Source organism: Loxodonta africana, chromosome 26 (genome assembly GCF_030014295.1).
Source record: "Loxodonta africana isolate mLoxAfr1 chromosome 26, mLoxAfr1.hap2, whole genome shotgun sequence".
Classification (NCBI taxonomy): Eukaryota; Metazoa; Chordata; class Mammalia; order Proboscidea; family Elephantidae; genus Loxodonta; species Loxodonta africana.
The window spans coordinates 14,366,925-14,388,287 of NC_087367.1; the positions used below are offsets into that span (position 1 = coordinate 14,366,925).

The following is a 21,363-nucleotide window of genomic DNA, read 5'->3' on the forward strand; positions in this document are numbered from 1 at the left end:
CTTCTCAGACCACAAGGCCATAAAACTAGAAATCAGTAATAGAAAAACTAGGGAAAAGAAATCAAATACTTGGAAACTGAACAATACCCTCCTGAAAAAAGACTGGGTTATAGAAGACATCAAGGAGGGAATAAGGAAATTCATAGAATGCAACGAGAATGAAAATACTTCCTATCAAAACCTCTGGGACACAGCAAAAGCAGTGCTCAGAGGCCAATTTATATCGATAAATGCACACATACAAAAAGAAGAAAAAGCCAAAATCAGAGAACTGTCCCTACAACTTGAACAAATAGAAAGTGAGCAACACAAGAATCCATCAGGCACCAGAAGAAAACAAATAATAAAAATTAGAGCTGAACTAAATGAATTAAAATTAGAGAACAGAAAGACAATTGAAAGAATTAACAAAGCCAAAAGCTGGTTCTTTGAAAAAATTAACAAAATTGATAAACCATTGGCTAGACTGACTAAAGAAATACAGGAAAGGAAACAAATAACCCGAATAAGAAACGAGAAGGGCCACATCACAACAGACCTAACTGAAATTAAAAGAATCATATCAGATTGTTACGAAAAATTGTACTGTAACAAATTTGCAAACCTAGAAGAAATGGATGAATTCCTGGAAAAACACTACCTACCTAAACTAACACATTCAGAAGTAGAACAACTAAATAGACCCATAACAAAAAAAGAGATTGAAACGGTAATCAAAAAATTCCCAACAAAAAAAAGCCCTGGCCCGGACGGCTTCACTGCAGAGTTCTACCAAACTTTCAGAGAAGAGTTAACACCACTACTACTGAAGGTATTTCAAAGCATAGAAAATGACGGAATACTACCCAACTCATTCTATGAAGCCACCATCTCCCTGATACCAAAACCAGGTAAAGACATTACAAAAAAAGAAAATTACAGACCTATATCCCTCATGAATATAGATGCAAAAATCCTCAACAAAATTCTAGCCAGTAGAATTCAACAACATATCAAAAAAATAATTCACCACGATCAAGTGGGATTTATACCAGGTATACAAGGCTGGTTTAATATCAGAAAAACCATTAATGTAATCCATCACATAAATAAAAGACAAAAACCACATGATCTTATCAATAGATGCAGAAAAGGCATTTGACAAAGTCCAACACCCATTTATGATAAAAACTCTCACCAAAATAGGAATTGAAGGAGAATTCCTCAACATAATAAAGGGCATCTATGCAAAGCCAACAGCCAACATCACTCTAAATGGAGAGAACCTGAAAGCATTTTCCCTTGAGAACGGGAACCAGACAAGGATGCCCTTTATCACCGCTCTTATTCAACATCGTGCTAGAAGTCCTAGCCAGGGCAATTAGGCTAGACAAAGAAATAAAGGGCATCCGGATTGGCAAGGAGGAAGTAAAATTATCTCTATTTGCAGATGACATGATCTTATACACAGAAAACCCTAAGGAATCCTCCAGAAAACTACTGAAACTAATAGAAGAGTTTGGCAGTCTCAGGTTATGAGATAAACATACAAAAATCACTTGGATTCCTCTACATCAACAAAAAGAACACCGAAGAGGAAATCACCAAATCAATACCATTCACAGTAGCCCCCAAGAAGATAAAATACTTACGAATCAATCTTACCAAGGATGTAAAAGACCTATACAAAGAAAACTACAAAGCTCTACTACAAGAAATTAAAAAGGACATACTTCAGTGGAAAAACATACCTTGCTCATGGACGGGAAGACTTAACATAGTAAAAATGTCTGTTCTACCAAAAGCCACCTATACATACAATGCACTGCTGATCCAAATTCCAATGTCATTTTTTAAGGTGATAGAGAAACAAATCACCAACTTCATATGGAAGGGAAAGAAGCCTTGGATAAGCAAAGCATTACTGAAAAAGAAGAAGAAAGTGGGAGGCCTCACTCTACCTGATTTCAGAACCTATTATACAGCCACAGTAGTCAAAACAGCCTGGTATTGGTACAACAACAGGCACATAGACCAGTGGAACAGAATTGAGAACCCAGATATAAATCCATCCACGTATGAGCAGCTGATATTTGACAAAGGACCAGTGTCAGTTAATTGGGGAAAAGATAGTCTTTTTAACAAATGGTGCTCGCATAATTGGATATCCATTTGCAAAAAAATAAAACAGGACCCATACCTCACACCATGCACAAAAACTAACTCCAAGTGGATCAAAGACCTAAACATAAAGACTAAAACGATAAAGATCATGGAAGAAAAAATTGGGACAACCCTAGGAGCCCTAATACACGGCATAAACAGAATACAAAACATTACCAAAAATGATGAAGAGAAACCAGATAACTGGGAGCTCCTAAAAATCAAACACCTATGCTCATCTAAAGACTTCACCAAAAGAGTAAAAAGACCACCTACAGACTGGGAAAGAATTTTCAGCTAGGACATCTCAGACCAGCGCCTGATCTCTAAAATCTACATGATTCTGTCAAAACTCAACCACAAAAAGACAAACAACCCAATCAAGAAGTGGGCAAAGGATATGAACACACACTTCACTAAAGAAGATATTCAGGCAGCTCACGGATACATGAGAAAATGCTCTCGATCATTAGCCATTAGAGAAATGCAAATTAAAACTACAATGAGATGCCATCTCTCTCCAACAAGGCTGGCATTAATCCAAAAAACACAAAATAATAAATGTTGGAGAGGCTGCGGAGAGAATGGAACTCTTATTCACTGCTGGTGGGAATGTAAAATGGTGCAACCACTTTGGAAATCTATCTGGCGTTATCTTAAACGGTTAGAAGTAGAACTACCTTACAACCCAGAAATCCCACTCCTCGGAATACACCCTAGAGGCAACAAGAGCCTTCACACGAACAGATATATGCACACCCATGTTTATTGCAGCTCTGTTTACAATAGCAAAAAGCTGGAAGCAACCAAGGTGTCCATCAACGGATGAATGGATAAATAAATTGTGGTATATTCACACAATGGAATACTACGCATCGATAAAGAACAGTGACGAATCTGTGAAACATTTCATAACATGGAGGAACCTGGAAGGCATTATGCTGAGCGAAATTAGTCAGAGGCAAAAGGACAAATATTGTATAAGACCACTATTATAAGATCTTGAGAAATGGTATAAACTGAGAAGAACACATACTTTTGTGGTTACGAAGGAGGGAGGGAGGGAGGGAGGGAGGGAGAGGGTTTTTTATTGATTAATTAGTAGATAAGAACTGCTTTAGGTGAAGGGAAGGACAACACTCAATACATGGAAGGTCAGCTCAACTGGACTGGACCAAAAGCAAAGAAGTTTCCGGGATAAAATGAATGCTTCAAAGGTCAGCGGAGCAAGGGCTGGGGTTTGGGAACCATGGTTTAAGGGGACTTCTAAGTCAATTGGCAAAATAATTCTATTATGAAAACATTCTGCATCCCACTTTGAAATGTGGCGTCTGGGGTCTTAAATGCTAACAAACGGCCATCTAAGAAGCATCAATTGGTCTCAACCCACCTGGAGCAAAGGAGAATGAAGAACACCAAGGTCACATGACAAACAAGAGCCCAAGAGACAGAAAGGGCCACGTGAACCAGAGACCTACATCATCCTGAGACCAAGAACTAGTTGGTGCCCGGCCACAATCGATGACTGCCCTGACAGGGAGCACAACAGAGAACCCCTGAGGGAGCAGGAGATCAGTGGGATGCAGACCCCAAATTCTCATAAAAAGACCAGACTTAATGGTCTGACTGTGACTAGAGGAATCCCAGCGGTCACGGTCCCCAAACCTTCTGTTGGCACAGGACAGGAACCATCCCCGAACACCACACATCAGACATGAAAGGGACTGGACAGTGGGTATGACAGAGATGCTGAAGAAGAGTGAGCTAATTATATCAGGTAGACACTTGAGACTGTGTTGGCATCTCCTGTCTGGAGGGGGGATGGGAGGATAGAGAGAGTTGGAAGCTGGCAAAATTGTCACTAAAGGAGAGACTGGAGCGGCTGACTCATTAGGAGGAGAGCAAGTGGGAGTAAGGAGTAAGATGTATATAAACTTATATGTGACAGACTGACTTGATTTGTAAATGTTCACTTGAAGCTCAATAAAAGTTAATAAAAAAAACTTAAAAAAAATACAATTTGGTAATTAGAAAAAATATTTTATTAAACACTAACAGCTAGATCCTTGGAACTTCAAAGTGTAATAACTGTTATTACCCAGTAGCTAATTCAACAAGAAAACATACTGCCACGGGGAGGGGAGCAGAAAATCCCTCCACGGAGATATTCAAGAATACAGATTACTCTCTGTGATCGTTTTAGAGTAAGTGGTCCTACTGGGAGAAGCATGTACCATGTACCTGCCCCACCTACGAACTGAGAGGTAAATATGTTCTATAAAAATGTCAATGTTTCATACTAACTTAGAAGAAGCAAGTCAATTCCTGATGATTTCAAGGGTAGTGAGTTTGCTACCAGGAAGCCCTGGTGGTACAATGGTTAAGCACTCGGCTGTTAACCAAAAGGTCGCTGGTTTGAACCCACCAGCTACCCCGCAAGAGAAAGATGCAGCAATCTGCTCCCGTAAAGATCACAGCCTTAGAAACGCTATGGGGCAATTCTACTCTGTTTTATAGGGTTGCTATGAGGTGGAATAGACTTGATGGAATTTTAAAATTTTTTTTTAAGTTTGCCATTGTCACACTCTGAATTTACAGCATACCTGTGGTCTACATCCTCACCTTTCTTCACCTGATAAAGCATAGTTAGGGTCTCTTCAGTGGTCAGTGCTGTGACATGCAGATTATTGACAGTTGGTATCTGATCGGCCAAGGCAGTAAGTTCATGAAAATGGGTTGCAAACATGCAAAAGGCACCAATCCTTGTGGCAATGTACTCTGATATGGCCCACGCCAACCCAAATCCATCGTAGGTTGAGGTTCCTCTTCCCAACTCATCTATGATTATTAACGAGTCTTTGGTGGCAGACCTGAAGCAAAATTACATGAAATTTTCTCAGGACGCAAAATGTGGTAACACCAAAAATAAAATGAATACCTTAGGAAAGCTATGTCACGAACATAACAGATTATCTTAATATTAAAAAAATTCAATTACATCAATAAAAAGTACTAAATTATCAATGAAAAAATGGACATGGACACAATTGACAGAAGAATAAACAGTGGATAAATAATTTTTAAATTTCCAGTCTTACTTGTAGTAATCAAAGAATTTCCAAATAAAGCAGTTATCATTCTTGCCAATCAAATCAGTCAAGATTTACCAAAAAAAAAAAAGGGGGGGGGGGTGGGGTGGGAGGGATGAAGGCGGGACCAGGTTATGACGTGGACATTCCCATACACCCCTGGTGGTTGTGTAGGCTCATGTTCCCACGTCACCTCGCTCGCACCAGATATGAGCGTTCCTTCTTCATCTTTAACATTTTTAATTAGTGAATCTGATAGTCTTGCTTGTGCTCATTGCATATGTATATTTCTTTATCTGTGAATTCTACTCATTTCATTACTTCTGAAGTTGTGGGTTTTAACCTGTGGCCTAATTACTATATGTTTGTACTGCTTTTATAATTCTCCATAGAAAGACAAACAACAGACCCTCTTAGATGTTATATCAACGCATAATTTATCAAGGACCTACTATATGCAAAGTACTTTTGGAAGATACCAAGAAATAGAAGATATAGCCCCTGCCTTCAAGGAAGCTCCTAAAAAAGGGACATGGAGACAAAAGATTTCAGTAACCTTCCACTGAGCTCAGCTAAAGTGCAGTCTGAGGACACAGTTCTCCCCAAGACTACCCTTACTTCAGGCACCAACTACAAGTTCAGGGGCCCCCAGGGTCACCCTCAGTTCCAAAACTCACTAGACAACTCACCAAATTCAGGAAAATGCTACACTTATGATTAGCTTTATTACAGCAAAAAGGATACAAATTAGAACCAGCCAAAGAAAGAGATGCATAGGGCAAGATCTGGGAGTGTTTCAAAGGTGAAGGTTCCATCATCCTCAGAGATACACTCAAAGTGTATTGCTAACCAAGGAAGCTCGCCCAAGCTCCAGTGCCTACAGTTTTTATATGGCATAGGTATGGCTGACTAAATCATTGCCCACATACCTGAACTCAACCTCCAGTCCCCTCTCCCCCAGCCTCAGGTTCAGCTGACATCAAGTGGCCTAAAGCCCCAACCTTCTAATCACCTGGTTGGTCTTTCTGGCAAGGTTAGCCCCCACCCTGAGTCAGCTCCTTAGGGTCAACTCTCAAGGGGCCCACCATGAAAAAAAAGACACTCCCATAACTCAGGAAATCTGAAGGGCTTAGAGGTTGCCCTCAAGGAGGCAGCACAAAGGCCAGACCTCTCTTTTGGTGAATTTGTGCTTATTATACAAACCTCTAGAACCAAAATACCAATAAACTACATAGGGCACGTCAAAGAGGAGGCATTTGGTGAAGAAACACCCTCACGTGAGCAAGGAAGTCATCGCAGAAGCAGAATTTCTGTCCTTAGGGCCATAAAGGTTGGAAAAGACTTGGGCAAAGGGCGAGGAAGGACCACTCCACGTAGCATGAACAGTGTAAGCAAAAGAAAAGCACGGTAGTGGAAGAAAAAAACGGTAAGTAAATCAGCTGATACATCAAAGATTTATCAAGTGAGCTACTACCTTAAGGAAACAACTTCAGGAATCAAAGAAAACCGAGCACACAAACCAAGGCCTCTACTAGCCTGAGGCCAGAAGAACTAGATGGTGCCCAGCTACCACTACCGACCACTCCTATCAGTCGGGACCACAATAGAAGGTCCTGGACAGAATGGGGGGAAAATGTAGAACAAAACTAGAATTCATAAAAAAAACAGACTTAATGATCTGATAGAGACCGGTGGAACCCCCGAGATTATAGTCTAGTCCTGGAGATCATCTTTCGGCCAATCGACAGGCCTAGAAGTGAACAACAGCACCCATGAGGAACGCTGCTCCTCAGAACAATCACCCATGTGTGATCATATGGGAAGTATTTGCCCAAAAACAAAGTTCAGAAGGCAGGAAGCGGCCGGGAAGATGGGCAAATGAAAACAGGGAACTCGAAGGCGGAAGTGGGCAGAGTGCTGTCACATTGAGGAAATCGTGACTAATGCCATGAAACAAAACGTGTACAAGTTGTGGACTGGGAAACTAAGTTACTCTGTAAACTTTCAGCCAAACCACAAGAAATTTTTCAAAATATTAAAAGAGTATTAATAATAATAAGGCACCAGCTTTATGGGGGTGCGGGGTGCAGGGAATCAAGTAAGCTTTCTACAACTATTACTAGTCACCCTTTGAAGATAATACAAACTACATAAAGTTCACAGGAAAATAACCAGTGAAGTAGGTAAATGTTCTCCGATGTTTTATAGATGAGTCTGCAGATGTACCTCCACAGGACAAGGACATTCATTTCCATTTTCAAGGGACTGGGACATAACACTTACCTGAGAATAGAAGCAGTTTCTAACATTTCAGCCATGAACGTGGAGACTCCTTTCAATTGACTGTCACCAGCCCCTACCCGAGCCAAGATGCAGTCCACAATGGACACTTCTGCCGACTCGCATGGCACGAAACACCCAATCTGCGCCATGAGAACTATCACCCCGGTTTGGCGAATATATGTTGATTTACCTCCCATATTGGGGCCTACAACACAAATTATACCAAGAAGCAAAATTATTACTTTCTTTCTGCCAACAACTTAACTCAGTTAGTCCTAAACAAAGGATTGCTGACCAGTATATGCTGGTGACTAATCACGCAGGTCACACACTGATCTGACACACTAGAAGCAGAACCACAGGCTACCCAAGGGGCGGACAAAGTTATTGCCCACACTGCCCCTACAGCAAGGCAACTATGTCGCCAAACCTACACCGGGCCTGGCTTTAGAGTAACCATAAAAAGTACCCTACCTGGGATGGGACTATGGCCTAAAAAGACCACACATACATTTTCCCACAGCTTACAAGGCCACCCGTGAGATAATTTAATGGCTTCTAGAAACGGAACGTAGGCTTAATTGATTAACTAAACATTATTACTCACTAATAAATGGTACTATCAGTAAATTGGAAACCCTGGTGGCATAGTGGTGAAGTGCTACGGCTGCTAACCAAAAGGTCAGCAGTTTGAATCCACCAGGCATTCCTTGGAAACTCTATAGGGCAGCTCTGCTCTGTCCTACAAGGTCGCTATGAGTCGGAATTGACGTGATGGCAACAGGTTTTTTGTTTTTTTTTAACTAGTGAATGGATCAGTATGGTCAAATCCTTCAAAATACTTAAACTCCATACTAAAATTCCCGGACCCTTTTTGGAAAATGTGCAATTAATTAGCTTGTCTGGGTCATCCATTCAGGGAAATAGCATACCCAGAATACAACCAGTAACTGTTGCCCAGAAGACCCTAACCCCCCTTTCTGGTTCCCAGAATCTGGTTAAGGACTCTCAAAACACCTCGGTTTGAGACATGCTACACTCTCTAAGGAAGCCTACTTTTTTCAGATTTCACATGAATGTGGTGCCATGTCGTAAAGAGTTGCTATCTAAGCTGAGGTCACTCTGGCAGCCAGTTCTGGCTGACCTTCAATGATCTCACTATTGAAAGGATGAACTCCAAGGTCATCTTTCAGGATGGGGGGATGTTCATTTTTAAGTGCTCTGGACCCCTGGGCGGAAGTTTCATATGAATACAATATTCTCTCATACGCTTCCCCCCCGCCACTCCCAAATCTTTCCTCTAATCCAAATATGAATATTACTAACTACCATGAATAGCATGTTCTTTTTTCTAATGTCAAGGACTGGATTTTCTTCATCAATTTTAAATGTTTTTTCCATTCCAACATAAAAGAAGAGAAATGTTACCCAAAAAAAATAACCCATAAACTGGTCTTTACCAGTAATGATGTGGAACATCTGTTTATCTTTCTCAAAGTGAACATCATTGGGAATAAAGGCAACTTCATCTTGAACTTCAACACAAGCATGTCTAGATGCTGTCAACAGAATTCTTCCTCGTCCCTTCTCCAAAATGACCGGTCGTACGTACGCAACAGGGGCTCCATTTGAGACGTGAGCAAAGCTGACGACGGCATCCAGCTGAGCTAACACATCGTTGAGGGTCTGCATCGGTTCTACGTAGCCTACATAAAAATAAAAACGGGAAATATATGCCAGAAAAATGAATCATTAAAAACAGTCAGAAGAATACATTTAACTCCCCTGTTTGGGAATTCAAAACGCCTAAGAAATTTCATAGGAGTTGCCATCACCAAACTTGAAAGAAACACCCAAACGCAACATGAGGCTAAAACGTGTTGCTAGATCCTCCCCAAGTGTGAACAGATTTCACAAACAGAAAGGGCGAGCGTGATGTCTCCCCTTAACAAAACCCAGGAAAATATAGCTGCATAACTACTTATAAAGAAATGAAGTAAAGCTTTAAAAAAAAAAAAAAAGCTGATAAGGAAAAGCTTTTATAATATACCAATAAGGTTAAGAAACGTAGGGTACAATGATCTCCAAGGTACACCCTCAATTTTAAGGCACATCTTTTCCTAAATTTTAACAATCTGAAACCAGGCTGGCATGTCATAATTACCGCAGAAAACGCACATGGACCTGGTAGTAGCTGTAATGTGATGACCCAGGCCTGTTCATGTACAAGCCTGACTGCAACAATGTTATTTTTTCATCAGCACCACATGCAGCTGAATTTAAAAATAAATTTAGATCCCTAATTGTCACTTAAAATGCTTTCAACAAGACTCTACTCCGCTGGAGTGTTAAAACCAAAAGTTATCATGTACACAAAAAAGCTCCAATAGTGGCAGGCAAAACATATAAAGACAATACAAGTTGCCAAAACCTTCGGAACAGATTTTAAAGTTTTAGCAGGTTGGAGCGGTTGGTGAAGCTGGCCCAGGTGTGATGTAGGATTATCACACGGATATCAACTAGTCACACCAAAAGTTTCAAGGGACTTTCAAGAGAAGTGCTTAACTTCAGGAAAACACAACATTATGGGTTTAATCAAATGGCAGGAAATCTGGCCTCATAAAATTTGTTCCCCATAAAAGTAAAACCACATTCTTAAAGTAATTCTAAAATGCTGCTGGCTACAAAGAATAAAACATGCTGAAAATAAAATTTAAGTTAAAAATGGCCAGGTATAAATAATTCTCTATTTCACCATACTTTTTTTTTTTTTTTACCTAACATAGATTAAAAAAAAAGGGAAGGCTTCGTACTACCTATCACGTGGCAACAGGAACCTGTGAGACTGTTTAAATCTCAGTGGAGTGAATCACTGTAAGTACTGGGAAACTCGTACGTTTTCTAGCAGTGTCGACAAGAAGAGGCTTCTAATAAGAAACGAAAACCAAAGCTTCTGGAGTCTATTTAGAAGCTTACATCGCGTGGCTCTTCAGGACATCATCTTTCCTTGTTTAATAACAAGACAGAAAACTGCAAAAACGATCCATTACACTTCTAAACAGACAGTTGAAGTGTGTATTAGACCAAAAAGGTTTTTTTGTTTTTTTAAATTCAGGGTGACTCCAAATACAAAACTCTCAATTTAAACGTTAAAATCTAGCACCTTTTACTTATTAGGTGCTTAACGAATATCGGTAAATTTGATTTTTTTAAAGGAAGATTTGTGGGTTGAATATACAGTGTTTTACAGATTTTTTTAAAAATACAGTCTAGGCTCAGGAACATAATTCTGCTAGATTACCAGGCTACCACCATCTGATACCACCAAGCAAACACGTGATCTCATTCATCTCAACACCAATACCTAAAGAGTATTCAACTAAAGCCCTTTAGCTTTACTGGGCACTTCTGTTTGTTATGAAAATTCCTAATAGTGAAACAATCTATAAAACTATACACACACACAGCTTTTTAAGAAGCGACTTCTTAATTCAGCACGTATATCCTGAGAACAAGGACATCCTCCCACTTAATCATAAGACCACCAGCACACACCTAAGAAATGCGGCACGGATTCCGTATTATCTCCCATTAAGCCTTCCCAGTCTGTTCCAACAATGTCTGCCACCACAGCTCTTCTCCAACTCCAGTCCCCCATCCTGGCTCCAGTCAAGGATCATCCCCTGCTCTCTGCTGCCCTGTCTCCTTCGGTCCCCTTTCATCCAGAACAGATGCCTGCCCATTCCTTTTTTGCCTTGATGACGCCGACACCTATAAAGAGCTTAGGCCTTAAAAAGAATGTCCCACAATCTAAATATATCTGATTTTTGTCTTCTTGTTGATACGAAGTTACACATTTTTTCAAGAATACGACACCGGTGATGCTGTGTCCTGCCCTCTGCATCTCATCAGGAGGCACAGAATGCCACGTGGCCCATTAGTGGCGATGCCAACTTTGATGGCTCAGGTAAGGTGGTTCTTTAGCAGATTTTTGAAAGCCACAATAAAGGTTACGGTCAGTATAGCACATGGTGGCAGGCAGAGCCTTCCAGCTAACACAGCACCACCTACTCTTGTGCTAAACACACGTTCCATTTGATGAGCAATACCAGTGTCAAATCACACTTTTCCCTTATAATTACATGCCTCTAGAAAGGACTCAGAAAATCTATAAAAGGGAGCTCAGAACTCAAGAAAGGCTTGCCCACGTGTAACTGCTATTTGCTTTTCAGTGGAATTTATTTCCACAACCCAGAGAATGAGCCTGTAGCTCACCTGAGACATGAGTGCCTTGGAGCCTGTGGTGTGTCCTCTCCTCGTTACTACGAGAGAAGCCATGTCTCCTCTGCACATCTTTGTTTTTTGAGTATTTCCATTCCTTAGCCTGCACTAGCTCATCTTACATGTGCGGCATGTATTATTTTACAGGCCACCTAGCATATAAGATAGTTACAGCGTGTAATGCTTTAAAAACAAGCACACACACTCCAAATATCCCCGTGTTTCTTCTATTACTAAAAACCAGGTCATAGTCAGAGGACTTAATGTACCGGCTCTCTTAAAGTTACCTGAAGAAATGTTGATGATTTCCTTCACAATGGCATTCTGGGCTTCCTCGTACTCAGTTTTATTTTTGGTATACTCTTCATTGAGAGAAGTCAATTTACTGCAAATCAAGATCATGATATTATTAAAAATATTAAAACATCTACTAGAGGTAATACGCATGACCTACAACACAGCCAGAGACTCCTATGAAACTTCAAAACAATAATAATTAAAATGGAAATACAAGCAGAAAGCAGGCAACTCCTTAGGGGCAGATGTGGCTGGAATTCAGGTTATTAACACTCTTTCATGCTGCTAGAATAGCTCATTGGCACGATTCTTGGTATAATAACTATTTTCCTGAATAAAACTGTTTGTGCCTTTTATAAAATATTTAGACAGAAATAAGTCTACATCTCTCTTTATGATGAAGGTCATCCCCCCTTAAAACAAACAAACACAGTATTGCTCATTACTGTCACATAACTTCCTTTCAATACTGAAAGTTGTCAAAATAACAAAAATGTTTTGAAAATGAAATCTTGAGTGATCTGAAGAGGAAATGAAAGAAGATACTTAAGAAAGGGGGGAGAAAACATTCGCTGGTATCAAAGGAAGGGATTAAGATTAAGAACAAAAAGTCAGGAAGAGGGCACAGAAAGGAAGAGAGAGAGAGAAGGAAGTCATTTTCAGAGATGGGAGGGAATCAGATAACCATGGCAACAACTATGAATCCGACGGGATTGGCCGGTGACACAGTACAAATGTATGGTTCAAGAACAGCACATAGGCAAGTAGCTTGAAAAAAAGCCAGTATGAAGCAGGCAAAGGGAAGACTTAAAGGAAGAAAAGCAAGAGGCCAAGACATTACAAAAGTGAGACCACTGTGGCTAAAGGGAAGAGTGGCAGGAGATGAAGGCAAAGGTGGGCAGGGAACCAGATGATGACAGTCCTAATAAAGCCTTTAGAGTTTATTTGGGTGACACTAGGGGGCTGTAAGAAGGACAGCCAGATACACAGCAAGCATTCAATGTGAATGAATGAATGAATCCCTTAAAACTTTTGATTCTACTGTGGCCATCCAGTCCAATCTGCTTTATGTATGGCATAAATAACCCATTGGCAATTCAGAGAAGTTGTAACACTCCAAAGGTTCTGCCTAACGTAAGCTAAAACACATCATTTCTTGAACCAGGAGAGATATAAAGCGCTGAAAAATGGTAATAAAGGGAGGGGAAACTATTCAAGGCAACTAAATTCAACAACAGAAGATCTTAGACTTGAGTATCTGCTGTTACTTACTGGCTTTCTCAGCCTTTTCGTCTATAAAATGTGAGGAAAACATGCCTGTCCTATTTATCTGAGAGTTGTTGTAAAGAACAAGTTAAAGAAGCTGTCTGTTGTCATTACTGGGTACTGTGGGTACCTAATGTAATGTTCACACACAACGGACACTCAAACTATTTGTTAACTAAACGGGTGGAAGAGGCTCGTACGTGCAGAAGCTATCTGTAAACTACTGGGAACATTCAGGAGGGGTGGGAGAAGGGCAGACCAGAGGCTTTAACACAGTGCAGGAGGAAGGTCAGGCCATAAACACCTCTAAGTCACAGAGATTAAAAAAAAAAAAAAGAGCGAAACCTGTAAAAGCCGGAAACTGTGTGAGGCAGAAACCTGTCAGAGAAGGAAAACACACACATTTTCCACTAATAGAGACCGAAAGAAAAGCGGTAAGACCGCACCCTGTCAAAGGCAGAAAACTTGTGAGGCTCAGAAAAACGAGGCAGTCCTGCTGAGCTCCGGCTCTCACAGGTTTCAGTGTAATTCTTTTCTCACCTATGATTTGCCCTCAAGAACTTCCCGACATGAGTGAGGAAGGAAAAAGGCAGAGAAACTGACAATACATTTTCAAAATGTCAAAATGGAATATGATGATGATGCTGTAATTTTGTGAGCGGCCTCATTAAGTTGGTAGACATCTCCCTAAACTGATTTGTGCATCCAACTAAAATACCAGAAGAATTTTTAACTTGATAAATAAAAGTTCTCTTAGAAAAAATAAACCTGTGAAAATAACTAAAGCAGAGACATGGCGGGGGCTAGCCGTAATAGAGAAAAAAAAAAAAAGGAAAGTAATATAAAATGAATGTAATACGATCAATTTAGTATTGACAAAAGAATAGTGAGACAGGTAAATGAACAAATAGAGTGTTAAAAACCAACCCACCATACCACCTCAGTCAGGGAGGAAAAGATGGATGGTTTACCAACTGGTGCTGGGACATCTTAACTAGTCATTTGCAAAAAAGTGAATCTTGAACCTTACCTGAGGCCTTATCAGTGAACAATAAATAAAACTTCCTTATCATAAACATTCACATTTCATCAGAGAATAGCTTAATTCCATGGAACTACTGAAGGCTTAAAAACATAACATAGGCTTACAGACCTGTTGGCAAATTTAACACCATTCTTCTGGATATCTACTATGGTGAAGTTTTTATTATTACGAAGGACTTTTTCTTCCTTACAGGTTACTCGAAAGTAATATCCAAACTGTGCACTGGAATCCAGTTTAATCTGCTTGCCAGGCTCCAAGCCTTCATGATCAGGAAGACAAGAAAAAGTACTCCATAAATATCCACAGCCATTTTCCAATGTAAATGTTTAAAACAATTAAACTAAAAAGTGAAAAACATACTTTTACTAGATGGCAGCATACTGGAAAGTCTTTGTTAATATTACCCAGCTGGAAAAGATGCGAATTCCACTTCATTCAAAAACTCCATGAATTATGGACACCTATAAACTCCTTGAGGCACGGAATTTTCACTTTCCACGCGGAGACCCGGGTGTGGTTCCCACCCAACGCACGTCCTGCACAGCCACCACCCGTCTATCAATGGAGGTTTGTGCGTTACTATGATGTTGAACAAGTTTCACAAGAGCGTCCAGACTAAATGGACTAAGAAATAAGGCCTGGCAATCTACTTTCCCACAAAACCTCTATGGATCACAACAGTCCAATATGCAACCACCATGGGGATGGCGCAGGACTGGGCACTTTCAACAAAAAAGTGGTATCATCGGCTGCGTCTCCTGGGAAGGTAATTTTGGCTCAGTGTGGAGGATGGACAGAAGCGGAGAGTCTGGCAATAGACAGGAAGTATGCCCACCACGACCCTACTTCAATGGCCTAAGAAAAAGAATATGAGTGGCTGAACTTAAACAACAGCACAATGCTGAAAGAACAGATTTGAGAACTTTCTGAAAGTGGAGGTCGACTGGATGGGACAAGAAAGCAGAGCCAGCCATGGATGAGTGGCTAAATGGACGAGTGAGCCAGAGAGAGATTCGACCTCCACCACCCACCCTTACCTAGGTCTCTGGCTGCGCCTGTTAATGTTGACTGCATCTTCTTTTCCAAGTCATCCATCACTTCTCTTAGTTCAGTCAGATTAGGATCAAAAGAGGGTTTTACAAGGAATTCATGGTTTTCCACCTATAAACAGAACAGAGGGGGGGTTAAACTGTATAAATGATGGACAGAGATGGAAATCATGACTTAAGTATTTTCCTATTACTTCCATAATTTAAATTATACTGACTGAATGAAATAATTTGCTATCCGTAAGTTACTCCATCACAACTATAAAGAAGCTTCTATATATTAAGAGATACAACAGTAAAGTTCTGTTTATTAAGAGCTTAAAGCTTTAAATGCACAAAAATTATTCATATTAAACTGATATTGAGCTAAAGGTGCATGTTACAAAGTGTTATTTTTTATTCACATTTTTTTAAACAACGTTCAAAACACTTTTCACAAATGTTCAAAACCTATAATCAAGGATCTATCTTAGAAATCTCAAAAAGTTAGCTCCAAAAAAAACTATAAATTTTATTTCTTCAAAATGAAAGTTCATCCACATCTCATGATTTAAAAACATAAAAACCCTTTAAGTATGTTATTTCCCTGGAAAACAGAGCTAAAAAAGGTATCAATGGTATTACATACACAAAATATTTAGTATCAAAGTCTTAATTAGAGGTAACTGCTTACTGGGAAATTTTAAAGAACTGATAAATAGACAACTCTGAAAGGGGAAAACAGAACTGAATGCTAAAAATCTGCTCTTTCCTACTGATAGACATGATGACAATCAAAGTCCAACAGGAAACCCTTTTTGAAACAGAATACAATGACTAAAATTTAAACAGACAAAAATTATGAAAGAATTTAAAAAAAAAAAAAAAAGAGTGAAGTAAGTCTATCCTTACTAGACATTGAAAACTGCTGCCTAAAACACTGTGCTGCTGCTAAAAAAATAAAGACAGGATAAGCTATGGAACAGACTGCAGTCTCAAAGCAGATCCAATTACACACACACACACACACACACACAAGCTTAACGTAAGATAGTCCATTTTCTAAAACAATTATTCAGTAAATGAGGTTGAGATAAATTCCTCCCAATTACTATCCACTTAATCAAAGCACACCTTTATTTACATATCAAAATGAACTCCAAAAGGAATAAGCAATAAAAATCAAATTACAGAAACCTAGTAAAAAAAAAGTGAATGAAATATTTATCAAGTAACTTTTTCAATTTAAACTAATAAAACAGAGGCAAAAGTAGACTCAACTATGCAAAATATTATTTAAATTCTTGAGTAAACTTAAATTTTTTTAAAGCTCAAAGATCTGTAAAAGTAGCTTTATAAAATGTAAAAATATAAAGGTAATATTTTCTTTTATAAAAGCAGTCGTTTGTATGTATAAGAAAAACATCAAGGTCATTGAACAGGCAAGATAACAAAGAAAACTCACAGATGAGAAAATAAGTGGTAAAATAACCTATACAAAAATGCTAAATGCTCCATAATAATAAAAGATATGAATATTTAAGCAAACTCGAGATACCATTCTATAGCTACGTAAAAAAGAAGAAATGAAACTACCATCAAATACTTATGAGGCTACAGTGAAGTTAGTACACAAATTCATATCTGGTGGCAATGTAAGTTGGTATAACCTTGTTTTAAAAAAAGCAATATGCAACGAGACTTAGAGATATTTGTTATACTCTTTGACATGGCAATTCTGTTCCTAGGAATTACATCTGAGGAAACAATGAACAGAAGCAAAACAACACAGGATGAATAAAATCTCTGCAGATTTATCCGTTACAGGAAGACCTGGAAATAAAACATCACAATATCTGCACAAGGGTACATCAAAAGAATAGAATGTTATGCAGTTATATTAGATGTTTTAGAAACAAGGGCCAAGACATATGATACTTCCAGGGAAAAAAAAATAATGCTACAATGGTAGGTTAAAACTGTACCACAGAACGTGACTCTCCCAATGAGCTTGAGAGGTGAGGCGTCCAGGCCAAGCTCCTCGCCTCACCCCTACCTTCCAGAAACCTACTGGTGAGTCAACAAAACCCTGAGAAGTCTCACTAACAATCCCAAATCTGGAAAGAAGCAAACTGAGTGGGTATCCAAAGATTTTCTTCCTTGGATAAAGGAACACTGTGGGTAGAGGAGGCCTGTTCTGGAAGGGGTGTTGGGGGTACCTGGGTGGAACACAGGAAGTGAACAAGTGGGTTCTAACTTACTATTGGCTGCAATGAACCGGATGTCCTCCAGCAATGCAGCATGCCCCCTCCTACCCCAACAATCTGGGAAGATAAAATATACCACCCAACTAGGTAATCTAACAAACATGAATACTGGGCTATCTTTCCAACAATATCCCCATCTAATGCCAGAAATAACACACAGCTGTTGCATCAAACGGAAACCCCAGTGGTATAGTGGTTAAGAGCTATGGCTGCTAACCAAAAGGTCAGCAGTTGGAATCCACCAGGTGTTCCCTGGAAACTCTATGGGGCAGTTCTACTCTGTCCTATAGGGTCACTATGAGTTGGAACTGACTCGATGGCAGCAGGTATGGTTTTTGATACTGCCTCAAACTACCCAAAAGGAGACAGAATAAGATAAACCCAGGCTTGGAACTCAAAAATGGGATGATGAAGCAACAATATGAGACAAAAAGAATGAGGAAGGGATGTGAGGTCTAAAGAGTATCACTGAAGAACTAATAAATACAACTCAGCATAGAAGGGAAGAGACACTACAGATGGGTCAAATTACCTCTACTGACACAGCAGAAAGCTTGAAACAATCAGAGGACCCACATGAAAAACACAGCTTACATTCATTAAACCTATTTCCATCGAGTCGATTCTGACTCATAGCAACCCTAAAAGACAGAGTAGAGCTTTCCCATAAGGTTTCCCAAGGAGCGGTTGGTGGAGTCGAACTGCCGACCTTTTGGTTAGCAGCTGAGCTCTTAACCACTGTGCACCAGGACTCCTTAAATTAACTAGTGAGGGGAAAACAACTACGGAAGATACCAGATATTTTAAAAAATAATTTTAAAAGTCCTGCTACTACCCTCTAAAGACAAAATATAAGCACTCTTTCAAATAAATGTATAGCTGAGCTGGAGAAGACAACAGCTCTGAGCCCCTGCAAAGTAGACAGTCCCCAGCATAACGTCAGAGGGATCATTTAAACTGTCCCTCTGTTTTGGCTGATGGAGAAACCTGTCTCTATAAGCCTGGGACCCTAGGGAAGGAGAGGTGGGGACAGAACCTCCCCCTGACAGTGTGTGAATAAAAGCCTGCCTTCAGAGGGATTTGGATTTCAAATGGCACTGAAAGATGCTGCTGGTTGTTGGGCATTATCCATCCTGCCCTCCTTCTGTGGTGATATAACTGCCCATTGTCAGTGGGCGCAAAACGACTCAGAGCAAAGAGTACATTTCCTGGCTTCCCCTGCAGCTAGGTGTGGGCACATGACTAAGTCCTGGCCAACAGAATATGAGCAGAAACGATGTGTACAATTCCCAAAGCATGTTCTTCCTCTCCCCCTTTTGTCCTTTCCGCTGGTTGGAAAGAAGATAAAGCCATCTTGGACCTTGCAGGTGAAGGCAACATTCTAAGGGTGATGGAGCGCCAAGAGAGGAGCCAGGTCCCAGATCTGGTGCAGATGCCCTGCCAGCCAAGGCTGCCCTGTCCAGACTGTTAAATAAGCAAAGTAAACCCCTAGCTTGTTTAAGCCGCTTTTATTTATTTTGGGTTTCCTTTTGAGCAACCAAACTTTTGCCCTAATAAATCTGGAAACCCCCAGGCTGAGAAATTAACTTAAAAGTGTTCGGGGCTGATCACATCGGCGGCTGCCAGCAGGACACTGCGGGTAGTGGGTGTGCCAGTGCGGGGGTGCTGGGGAGGAAAAGGCCTAGAACAGCCTCACAGTCACCACAGTAAAGTCAATTCCCACCAGACACGACAGCAAAGGTGTCCAGCAAATTCCCCCACCCTACACGCGTGCTGAATACCAGAGACTGAGCATACATAGCTCTTGAATTTTCCCAAATAAGCAGAATAAAAAAATTAAAGAAAAGATAACAAAAAGGCTCAAATTCAACAAAAACTACTAAAAAACAAAAGTACAAGAGAAGGAACATTCTAAATCAATACATGAAGAGGAAATCTCTCCTACGGAGACCAGAACAATGCAAAGAATTGATAGTTTTCAGACTATGGTGCTAAATATGTTTAAAGGAAGCAGAAAACAAACGAGTGGAGTTCAGGAAGCAAATGGAGGAACAAAATGAGCGATTCAACAAGGAATTTGGAAAAAAAAAAAAAATCCAAAGAGAACTCCTGGAACTGAAAACTAAAACACCTGAATTAGAAGAAAAAGCAAGAGAAACACTCAACAATAGAGTCGAACAAGCAGGAGACAGAATATCTGAATAAGAAGACAAAATATCTGAGCTTATCAAGACTCAAGAGGAAGAAAAGCGAACAAACCCAGAAAGAAATGTGGGATTCAATTAAGAAATCTAACATTACAATCATTGGAATCCCAGAGCACCACGACAACAATAAAGGCATAGAAACCATTTTCCAAGTGATAATCAGAGAGAATTTCCCAGACCTGGGCAGAGAACCAAGCCTGCAAATACAGGAAGCCACACGAACCCTAATCAGAAGAGACACAAAAAGATCAACTCTACAACCAAAAAACCAAACCCGTTGCCGTCGAGTTGATTCCGACTCATAGCGACCCTATAGGACTGAGTAGAACTGCCCCCATACAGTTTCCAAGGAGTGTCCAGCAGATTCGAACTGCCATGACATATCCTAATAAAATTCTCGTAAACCAAAGACAAACAGAGAATTTTGAAAGCAGCAAGGAAAAAAAAAACCATTTAACATACCAAGGGTCCATAAGAATCAATGTGAATTTCTCCCCCAGGACCTACAGAGGCCAGAAGACAGTGAAGCGACATATATAAAATACTGAACCAAAATAAGTGCCAACCAAGAACACTTTACCCAGCAAGACATTCCCAAACGAACAGAAGCTCTGGGTATTTGCCACTACCAGACCAGCTTTGCAAGTGTTACTCAAGGGAGTACTCCAAGGGGAAAGGCAAGAACATTAAGAAACAAGTACACACTAAACCTGTCACATATAGGTTGTATACTGATGTTGATGGGCATACACCAAGAGATACGGGGGAGTGGGGAGTGTATCAGGAACAGACCTATTATATCAAGGCTGTATGTTAACAGCTATTATGTATGCTAGATGCTGTCGTAATTCTAAGTCATGTAATGTAACATATATGGTAGCCACTATGGAGAAACACTCAGGAGAAAAGAAGGAAGTTAACGAAAAGGCTCATCATAAGAAGGCACCCAAATACAAACAAAAACAGAAAAAATCAGTGTCATAAACAAAACACGAGACAGTGAAAAAAACAAATATCAAAATGAGTGAGGTAGACAATTTGTTTTCAGTAATAACATTAAATGGAAATGTTCTAAATGCCCCATGCAAAAGGCACAGTGGTGGACTGGATTAAAAAATACGATCCATCCTTCTGCTGTCTACAAGAAACCCAACTTAGGCGTAAGAATGCAAACAAACTGAAAATAAATGGATGGCGAAAAATATTCCATGCAAGCAGTAACCAAAAAAAAGCAGGGATGGCCATACTGATTATCAGATAAAACAGGCTAAATCAAAATCTGTTACAAGAGATACAGGAGAACATTACATAATAATAAAAGAGTCAGTACAGCAAGAAGACGTAACAATTATAAATATGTATGCACCTTACAGCAATGCACCCAAATATATGAAACAAATCCTGACAAACATGAAAGGAGAAACAGACAACTCCACATTTTTTTTTTCAACACACCAC

The 21,363-nt window shown here is 39.9% G+C and overlaps 1 protein-coding gene across 1 annotated transcript in view; it reads right to left on the reverse strand.

Annotated features, from left to right (window-relative positions):
• Nucleotides 1–21,363, reverse strand: part of MSH2 (mutS homolog 2) — an 88,208-nt gene that overhangs the window by 7,299 nt on the left and 59,546 nt on the right. The window contains exons 9-14 of the mRNA XM_064277129.1: nt 15,441–15,564; nt 14,512–14,662; nt 12,083–12,180; nt 8,975–9,220; nt 7,515–7,719; nt 4,765–5,012 (exon numbers count right to left, since the gene is read on the reverse strand). Of these exons, the coding sequence (XP_064133199.1) occupies nt 4,765–5,012; nt 7,515–7,719; nt 8,975–9,220; nt 12,083–12,180; nt 14,512–14,662; nt 15,441–15,564 (1,072 nt within the window). The remainder of the gene's footprint in view (nt 1–4,764; nt 5,013–7,514; nt 7,720–8,974; nt 9,221–12,082; nt 12,181–14,511; nt 14,663–15,440; nt 15,565–21,363) is intronic.